Source organism: Cephus cinctus, unplaced genomic scaffold, assembly GCF_000341935.2.
Source record: "Cephus cinctus unplaced genomic scaffold, Ccin1 Ccin1_scaffold0265, whole genome shotgun sequence".
Taxonomy (NCBI): Eukaryota; Metazoa; Arthropoda; class Insecta; order Hymenoptera; family Cephidae; genus Cephus; species Cephus cinctus.
In genome coordinates, this window is record NW_014332976.1 from 412,999 (window position 1) to 423,611 (window position 10,613).

Here is a 10,613-nt window from a genome sequence, read left to right on the forward strand (position 1 = left end):
AAATATTTCATTAAAGATCTTGATTGAATTGTTATAATAATAGAAATGAAAATGTGAATGCTCATGAATTAGTGGTCATAGTAAAAGCGTTGGTAGGAACACATTGAAATAGTAGGATCGAGTGTTCATACAAGGTAATATATTATCAATATTTATTTAATTAATCGATCGTGATAAAGTAATGATCACATAAAATTATTCAAGTAAATCCCACAATCGCTACAGTGAATTGTATTTACAATATCATGCGTATTCGTAAAAGTCCATTGTCGTATTGTTTATTTCAATGTCATCTTCTCTTGTTTTTCTTGATGTCCATCTTGTTATTTCTTCTCTTACTTGTTCTATCGGTCTCGCTCTGGTTACAATGAGTAAAGCTAATATCGAGTTCTTGCATGGTTAAATGTGTAAACGTAGAAATTGGCGCAGGCGTAAGAAACGATTATTGTACCCAAAACCCCTTTTAATTGAACCGTCAAAAAGAAATAGTTTAATTAACAATAAATTATTAAATATCTATTCACAAAAGTATGTATAGGCTAGTATTGTTACTAATATTATCATTTATTAATATTATCATTCATTAGTAGTATCATTATATAGACATGGCCTAGAGCTTACTGTATTGTGTAAGTATTTTTGAACAGACGATTGTTTACAAGATTGTGTTACAAAAACGAACAAATCTGGTCGTCGAGTTTCGTATATACGTAGTACTAAAAAGTTATGCTTACAGTAGGATCCAAAGTGATACGTCAAAAAACAGCAGTCGTGTTCAAGAGAAACGTGCGCGACTCCATGAAACTCTTTGAAGAATATAAAGTGGTGAAGATCGTAAAAATAATAATTAAATAACAAAATAAAAAGTAATTATAGGAAATAACAGAAAAGAAAGGTATGGCTCTTCAGGCACAAGGCCATTCCCATATTTTTAAATGGAGTTTCGCACATTTTCATTTGGAGGTACTAATAAAGGGGTAGTTAAGACAAGGGTGGAAAAAAAAGATAAGAACAGTTATTGCACCAGCGCAATACTCCAAAAACGAGCCATTGTCTGGCACGCGAGCGAAACACAGAAAAAACTTAGAGCATTTAAGTAACTTTTTGGCCGTATATCGCCAACGAACGTAATGGGTGTTGATTGTTTGGAAGTTTTTTTTTTTTGTTTAGACAGACACCGCGTTAATGCAACATCTCTTATCGAATAGATTAATTAATTGTCACTCCCGTTTGCCCTTAAGCCATATCCTCATTCGTATTTTTGTATTCGTACATCATGACTCTCAATCTCGCAGTCTCGCTCACTTTTATTCTCTTCCGATCCCTTTCGAGCTTCATTTCGATCCAGCACCGAGCCGACTTGATCTCGGACCTTGACGGAGTTTACATCCGCTTTTCGTTGACAAGCACTATACAATTACACCGCTCTACTATTGGACTATTTCTTTATATCTCATAGAATATGACTTTCTTCAATTCTTTATATACAAGTCTATTCTCATTACACTTCACTATTTATCGGCTACTACGTCGTTTAATAGCTATCGGATCGATTTACTCGTTCCGCCCATTCACAGCGTTATTTCGCTGATCAATTAATAATTTTTGTCTTTCCAGCATCACATACAAAAACTTGCACACTTAAATCACGTTATAGGACGAAGGTATACCTCTACATGCTTTGCGAATTCCCATTTTTCTGGCTAGATTAACATTTCTTGCCGTAACGCGGTCCTTTGATAATGGATCCGGATCCCATATTGTATTTCTTCGAATGCCATACTTAATCGAATTTTTATAACAAAATAAAAGTACCGCCGTGTTAGATTATCCTGAATTCCGTGCGAGTCTTAGATTCTAGAGAAGCAGGGAAGACATAGCGCCAGACAAGGTGTATTTAAGAGAGATCGAATCTCGCTTACAGATCATTTTCCAATGGTTACGTTCGCTCGCACGGAACTCACGAAAGTTAATTCATTGCGTTATGAATAACATTAGTGCGACATCCATTGCTCATCATCATCATGTCCTTTGTCATTGATGGACTTTATATGGTTTAGATTTAAAAAGTAACGTAGCGAATCTTCCGGTTACCAGACAGGAATCGGTGGATTCTGGGACATGTGCCTTTCCCAATGAGCGAACCACTCGCTCTTGCAGTTTCATTACTATATACAAACTCGGGTTTAAATAATGACCGTTACCCTACAATTATTTAATTACTTTAATCTCGGATGCAGTACGTAGATCTCAGTCCATCCTGGATGACGACGACTACGCTCCTTGTGTCGGCGAGTCTCGTCGAGAGTTCACACCTCATAATATTCTCCATTTTCAAATGAACGTCGACTTCTCTGTTTCACGCTTTCCAATGACTTTTTCTTCGTCGATATTGTCGATGACGTGAAATTGATGCTATGGGTTGCCTAGTGAGATGTATTACGTTTATAAGGTGGGAGCTTGACGATACAGCGGATTCCCCCTGATTGGAAGCACGTGCGCCTCGGAGTTGAAGACCCACTCGTCCAGACTGATGAGGTCATCCTCGCTGAAGAGGAGGTAGAGATACTGCAAATACATAAGATGGTTAGCGACAAAGCTTGATACAAGTAAAAATGTTCTTAGACAATATCGTCTTTATCTTAAAAGTAAGTGTTATGTTCTTTTTATCATACACTTTTTTGACTATGGTTCATCTAGGTTATGGAAGAAAACGTTTTTGCGACCAAAGCGATCCTACTTTCAGAATCCATTTGGATCTGTCATTTTTTTTGGCCAACGTGCTGTTTGCGGTTGAAGTAGCTTCCAAGTGACAGGGACAAATCGACGACATTTTGGCATTACGCGAATCGATGTGATCCCATAATTAATCAGAGTTACTATAAATTCTCTGAACGGTGAGCTCATGTTTGAAAGGTTCTCGGATAACGAAAAGCTTTTTGGGAGATTTTGAAAAATAGAGATATAAAAGGAATTGAGCCGTACTTTATACGTTTTAATTCTCGACGATTGTGGCTAAATGCTACGTCTCGTCCGCCTGCTTCGAAGAGCCTGTATATTTTTTTTGTAAATTGAATCCCCACGTGGGTTTTTTCTACTTCGCCTCTCTCTCATCCTCTCCTTCTTTTACTCTCATTCACCTACCAGCAAAACAAGCACGAACTATTCGAAAAAGTTAACCGAGCATGTATTATACAGAATGCATGAAAATTAATTGAAGTCTCTAATTTCTGTACAGGACACGATGCGTTACACGTTCACTCAGTTCGTCTCTGGTGTGACTATAGAAATTTAAAAATTCCTATAACATACCTTGAGCGTTTCTGCAAAGAAGTAACTTTGCTGAACGTCATCCTTCAACGAGTCTACCGCATAGACGTTGGCCAATCCGGTAAATCCACCCGGGACGCGGCAGTGTTTTTCTAGTGCCTGTACAGCTTCCCAACCCCATTCCCTGTACTTGGGATCCTTTGTAAGTCGCCACATAATAAAGTACGATTCGAAAGTCTGAAAGAAAAGCACAACTGTCATTCTGCTCGTTCACTTTCATTATGTTATTTCTTGCATCGTCATAATGTTCAGGCTATAGTTTTTACCTCAGGTCGTAGAATATAGTATTTCTCTCCATTCTTCAAGCTCTTCGCTTCGTTACCCTCAATAAAATGGAAAGCTTCGGGTCCTAATTTTGTGTCACTGCGATCATAAGATTCGTGGCATGTGTTGGTTAATCCTGCTGCTATATCCATATATTGATTGGACACCTCATTCTCCATAGATTTGGCACCAAGGGCGAACATACCACCTAAAGGAAAAAAAAAAAAAAAAAAAAATGTTAAAAAAATACTCAACAGCTCTACCAAGATTCACAGAGAGCAAAAAATTGACTCACCAGCAAAACAAGCCAGATGACCCATCTTGTGCTCAACTCGATCGTACTTAAGATCGGACGCATAGAGAAGTCCACCAGGTGATTTCATGATCATATGTTCAACTATCGCACTGACAGCATCATCGTACATTTCCCTGGCCTCAGCGTCTTCCTTGCCAGATTGAATCCAAGCCTTAAGCAGATATTCGTAGAAACTGTCGCCCAGACCTCCAAGTGACATGTGATCTAAAACAATAAGACCTTAATTAGTAAATCCAATCACAAGACAATCACAGAACGATTCAGGTCCTAGGTCTACAGAACCATCTAGGTTCCCAAGGCGTTCTTAGATGGTGTAAAAAAAAAGTTGTAAGCAACCCTCGACCTACCCCAACGATAAATAGCCCCAAGATTATGGCAAATGGTTATTGCTAATTTATTCGGCTACCGAATAAATAAAAACGTACACGGGAGCCTCGCAGATTCCCTGTCCCGTATGACGCTTCGAGGCTCAAGAAGAAGCTATAGAAGAAGCGCCGGTGTAATTTGCACACTGCTTTATATAATGACGCGACGACGTATCCTCTCCTACTTTCAAATAAGAGCCATTACAGCGAAGAAGAGGACTGGCGGGAAGACAGTCGCGTCCCTTAGCCCTCGGGGAGGTAATTCTCAGTAGCGCGTAACTAGGGGCCAGCGGTCGAGACTCTTCGTTTTTATACCGACATAATTTCTTGTCACGAGGACTCTCCAGCGCCAGGAGCACCAGTGGTATAAAGGTATACGTCAATTCTTAGAAAGACTCTTGACACCGAGATAAAAAGATACTTCAAGAAAAAGGTGCGAGGAAGTCTCCTGGAGACGAGAAAGTGACATTCTCGGTTGAGAAGCTTTGCTCATTTTTACATGGAGACGATTTCGTCAGAATTTGTCTGTTCGTAGTTGAAAAGGAAGAGGCGCCGCTGCGTCTGAATAAAATATTCTATAACCTCTTTTCTCCGTGATGAAATTCACCGCTGGCTCTTTCGATGAAACATTTCTAAATCCCTTGAATGATATAATACGCAAGTGGAGTGGCCCACGATCGTTGCGACGCGGGGCTCGAATGGGGGAGGCGAGTTTTTATTGCTGGAGGGGATCAGCACGTGATAAATGCGTTCACGGATTGCACGAGTGGGCCTTATGCTGAAAATTTCGGCCATTTTCACAGGGTAGGGTAAGGACAATGTATGTAAGTACGGATACGTAGGTCCGGGTATTCGTTCTCGTAGCCGCGTCAAATCTATTTAATGACGTAATTGATAACCGCGTACCCTCCGAGAGGGGAGGTGTGGATTAAAAATCTATTCGGCAGAATTCGTACGAGATTTATTAAATAAAATTACAGTAATAAGGACGAACGTTTATACGGTGCTGAAGCGTTAGTTGGCACGTATAACGCGTTTATCTGCCCACCTCTCGCATTACACGGCGCGCACTATTTTGCGCCTCGTCTCGTTATTACTATAATCCAAAGTCATCCGCGCGAGAGGATTCGCACTTTTGGCCTTTTTCTCACTTGAGATTATTACCAGAGCCCTTGGGATCTTCGCGCGAACGAGCGCTTCAGCCAATATCCTTCGATCGAATCTTTTTCGGCAAGGGACTTTTTCCTAGAGACACCCTTTTCTAGAGAGCGGCTCACCCTTCGTCTATGGTGGCTGTGGCTGCAGGATCATCTCGTAAAACGAATAGCGTACTTACGATGGCCCCACTTGCCCGTTTTCGGGTGGATGTAATTCGGGTAGAGACCCTTGGGCTTGTCGAGATTCTTCAGGGTCTTCCTCACGTTTTCGACCTTGCTCTTGAACACGGGATTAGCTGTGATGTCACTGAGGTACGTGAACTCCAGGTGCATCGTACCGATCTCCGAGAGGATGCTGCAGCCGCTGCTGGCCCAGATGTAGTTTTTACTTGCCTGAAAACGAGAGACAGGACATATTTGTAGTATTGGTTTTCTGTATATCCAAATGCACTAGGGACTCTGGGAGTCGGTGAAGGGTGGAAATTTCAGTAGGCACTAGAAGACTTGCGTCGAGTGGTAAAACGTGGAATTGCTGATGGCGACTGGGTTGCTCCAGTGGAGGTGTAGTTGGAATTTTGGTCGGAAACTACAAATGAAGCATCCTTCAGCGTTAAACGCGGCTCGACTGCACTCGGGAGTGCAACATTTAATGAGGTGAACGAGAATCCATGGAAATTCTATTTAACGCAAGCGCAGCTCGGCAGTTTTACTTCGAGTCAAATGCGAATCAGCTCAGTGTAATAAAAGGATTTGAAATGGAGTCGTGTTCTGGAGTCGGTGCTCCGGTGCGTTTGGTATATAAAGGGAAAAAATAGAGAATGGTCAGAGCCAGAGAGATTCAGTGAAATTAAAGGCTCGTAATATCCACGCTAAAGGGAAACATAGAGGAGGATAAGCATGATTGTTTTATAATTTAATCCAACCAATTAACTTGTCAACGTTAATTTCAACGTAGCAAGATGGATGAGTGCGAATAGACGTTCACGGCTGTGTCGGTTACTCGGACAATTTGCATTTTTCTGAACTCGAGTAAACTTCGTTATTCGTTACAGGACTCTACTTTTAGTAAGGTAATTTTGTCAAATAATGCTTTTCACGCGTACGTCCTCCTTGTATTATATGTACATACAGGCGTACAATATAAGTGGAGTTTCCCGTATGCGCCATTTCGTTTTCTCACATCCACTAGCAAGGATTTCTTAATGAAAAATTATGACGTTCCCAGCAGTCACGTTAGAGTCCTGCAATTAGACGTGCATACCACTGCCGATAAGATCGCTGATAGGAATTATAAAGTCATTAGCAAAGTGAATCCGGCTTACAGATGTCGTCCCGTAATTAAAGTGCCGTGTGGAATGCGTTACGATTATAATAAAGCTACGCTCGACGCTCAATGCAAAATTACCTTGATCGACGCATTCAACCACCCAGTCAGCCAACCAGCCGGCAGGTTTAGCCTTTGCGGTCTCATTATCCGCGCAATTAAGAATTTGCATATTAATCACGCAAGACAGTTTAGTAAACGTGACTCGACAGAATCATTTGAATTAAACGTTCGCGGCCAATAGCTCTCCCGGCGCTGACAATTAGATTGACTGTTCAGGGTGTTCGTGTTGTTTTCTAGAAAATTCAGAAACCGTCATAGAGACGCGTTCCCAGGCCTGCTCTTCGCGCCATAACCATAACCTAAATCTCATAGGATGGGATCAGACGTTTAGGCGCGTATAGCTGGATATAGTGGAAATAATGGATACTTGTTCCCCGGGGAACACAGAGTTGCTCTTACCCCCGTGCGAAGGTTGATGAGCGAATGAGGAATTCCGGTCTCCGTCTGGAAGGCTGGTAACATCCGTTCTCCAAGCTGAGCAGCTTTATCGCGGAACATCACATCTCCTGTGAGAGCGTAGCAGGCCAGCAGACTTCCCATGAAACGTATGTTCGTTTCGAAGAGCGATATTTCCGAGTTCTGCAAAATAAATGGCATAATTATCAAAAATGTTTAATGAAATTTCATTTTTTGTCAGACTTGTTAATAATTCCAAAAATGACTATCAGTGTCGATTTCATAATCGGCTTTTCAAATTTCGATTCAAGATCATCCGAAACCTACAGTGCACTCTCGTCTCTTAAGGCTTCTCGCTTGAATGAGAAGACCCGACGATGCGGGCAGCGATAAATAAATTGAACTGAAATTGTCTCAGTTACCATGAGTGCATTTATCGGCCTCGTAGAAGGAACCTGAAACTCATTCAAATCAGCAAATATTTCCAGAAGGTGCGGCTTATAAAAACATACAACGTTCGTTCCGTTCGCAGTTTCTGCCTGATGAAATTTGTTTGGATGCTTGGGGTTGGCAGGACGGGGAGTCGTGTCGTCGTTGGTTGTTTGCCCTTTTAATAATAATGAACGATCTACTGCTCACTGAATTATCGATCAATTAATTAACGACCCCACCCAAATTAGGATACTGATAAAAATCAGTATGAAAACGAAAAAAAAATATTATAATTCATTTCAAGCCTCGATATCGTCACGTCTACCCTACAATTTTGTTCTATCTCTTATCGCGGTACTATAAATTTTGAGAAACGATACGTGACGTCACACAAAGCAAATTTACTCATTAAACATAAAACAATAACGAATGTATTTAATAGTTGCACCCGTATTACGTATGCAATTTATGTACAATAAATAATATTAATAATAATCATACATGCTTTGTATACGAAACTAAATATTTATCTTTGTAATAATTAGTGATACACACGTATCGTAATTATTCTCTTCAGATTTTATCTCCACCTATTACTCCGTTATTCAATTTCTCGGCAAGAGTCTATACTAGTTGCTACAGTGGCGATTAAGCCAGACAGGAGTCTCAGATTGTTCTGTCTTCCGAGTACGTGTATATAGTATACGCATTACACGTGTTCAACTTGCCGTAATTAACGTTTCTTACGTACTGTTCATACCGCGGTTCTCATCAGTGGAACTCTTTTCTTTCTGAAATATATATTAACGTAAAAGTCAGGTACAATTACCCGGCATGCACCGTCGCAGTATCCTCTAATTTCATATTGTCGACGTGGCATGGCTTTAAGCCCGCAGACTCGCGTCGTTATACGCGCGGAATTTCTTTCTCATTCGTTAGGGAAATCTGAGTTGTCGTGGTTTCAAGTTCACGTACAGCATCGCAGCCTCGAGTCTTCGTTAGGCCACATTCCATGGAACATGCGTGTCCTCCACGAAGAGACGCACCCAAAGGAGTCGGATTGAGATTACGATTACACCCGTATCAGCTTCCAAAGAGGTCGACGAATTCAATAAAAATATTATTATTATTCAATATCTTATCGCTCGCTCTTCCTGCACAATTATTAAATATTGAATGCAAGACGTGAAATTCGAGTAGGAAGCACTGTACGCATACCTGTGCTTACTAGAAATCATTAAGAACGGTATTAGGACCACCGAGGAATCTGTGCTAAGGTAGTATTAGGGTCGTATTCACGTGTATTACTTACTATACGTATGAAATATGGATTTTTAGGTAAAAATTGACAGCCTACTTTTACGTAAGCAAATAAAAGCACTGACCACCTTTATACGTATGCTTATATAGGCGACAAGCTGCTTCAAACCAGTAGAGTGCAACTGGCATTAATTATAAGCTACAGGTATATATTTTTATTCCACCTTAATTAGTTCACCACTTAGCTGGTACTCTTAATCAAACTCGCGAAAGCTCCTCAAACAGAGGCGCGACTACGCTGGGAAATGTGTTGTTGGTTTTTCTCACTAGTTAGAAGGGAAAACGCTTTGACACTAAGAGAGAGAAAAAGGACAAGGTATAAAAGAGAAACACTAATGAGCGGTTTAGGACAGTCATTGGTTCAGAACTAACAGTACGAATTGCAGTTAGTGTACTATACTAGTGTACTATGCAATACAGTACTGAGACATATGGACCAGTATTAATGTGGGTGTTTATGTGCTGTTAATAACGGAGCATTGTGTTACTAATTGACGCTAATGATAGATACCGTGATAGTGACCGGTGTGAGAAGCTCCCGGGTGAGCTTGGGTCAACTATTATCAAAGGTATAGGAGCTCATCGGTGATTGGCTATGCTAATTACTGGTTAACATTGTTACCGGTTTATGATCTGACTTGTATATAACGTGCCTTTGGCTTTTCCAAAAAGAGTCTTGACTTGTGTTATTGACATAACGTTTGAAATATTTTATAATTGATTTCATTAAAATATATACATGCAGATTGATGAATTGACTAGAGTTTTCAGGCACGTGCTTCAAAGCTTTTACACAATATAAAAACGTAGCTTGGTATGAATTCTGTGGTATATAACAATGCTATTAACCATTGCCTTCTGTCTGCGCTTCTATCCATTTGTATCGAATAGATATTACGCTATAGTATTTCAGTGTACGGCTGAACAGAGTTTCCTGGAATTTAATATTGCCTGCTCTGCCCAAATTCTATCGACCAAATTCAATTTTAGTCCATTCGGCGGAGAACGGAGCGCGTTACGCGAGGACCTAAATACACACCGTTATAATATACACGGTGTGTCCGATGTAATAACGTCTAGGTAATGTTAAATTGACGGACGGTGATCAATGAAATATTATTATCGTGCATTATTTCTTGCGAAATTGAATTTATAGTAATTGCGTTAAATGGTAGTAGGACCGCACACATAAAATTTAAATGATTGCAGTAACTTTACAAAATGGGGCAACGACAAGCGCGCTGTGACGTTGAGTCAGAAGTAAATTGCATTATTTCCTTGGAAGATTTGAATCTGCAAATGCAATTACAGTGATAGGATAATTCACGGAGCCTCAAGACGTCTGGGTACTACTGACTGGTATATCAGTTCGCTTTACGGCGTCGAGGTGCCTCGATGCAACGGGATATGTGTATCATAGTCATAAATAGCGGGTGCAATCTGCTGCATCTTGCGCCGCCACGCATCCGACGGGAAAATTACGAAATATGGCCAGGTCCACCTGTTGTAATAGCACCAATTTATCCTAATACCAGACAAGTGCTGCAGTGAAGGAGTTTTTGAAGGCGGGAAGGCAAAGGATTTCGATGAGTGAGATGCAGGTAAGAGAGAGGGAGAGAGAGGGAGAGAGAGAGAGAGAGAGAGAG

At 40.7% G+C, this 10,613-nt stretch overlaps 1 protein-coding gene across 3 annotated transcripts in view; it reads right to left on the bottom strand.

Moving 5' to 3' along the window:
• Nucleotides 1-117: 117 nt before the first annotated feature.
• LOC107265966 (mannosyl-oligosaccharide 1,2-alpha-mannosidase IA) overlaps nucleotides 118-10,613 on the bottom strand; it is a 59,722-nt gene continuing 49,226 nt past the window's right edge. For all 3 annotated transcript variants that reach the window (XM_025083247.1, XM_015735961.2, XM_015735962.2), the window contains 6 exons: nucleotides 7,219-7,398; nucleotides 5,612-5,825; nucleotides 3,890-4,114; nucleotides 3,597-3,802; nucleotides 3,313-3,507; nucleotides 118-2,568 (listed from right to left, as the gene is read on the bottom strand). In XM_025083247.1, coding sequence (XP_024939015.1) covers nucleotides 2,446-2,568; nucleotides 3,313-3,507; nucleotides 3,597-3,802; nucleotides 3,890-4,114; nucleotides 5,612-5,825; nucleotides 7,219-7,398 — 1,143 coding nt within the window. In that variant the 3' untranslated portion in view covers nucleotides 118-2,445. The remainder of the gene's footprint in view (nucleotides 2,569-3,312; nucleotides 3,508-3,596; nucleotides 3,803-3,889; nucleotides 4,115-5,611; nucleotides 5,826-7,218; nucleotides 7,399-10,613) is intronic.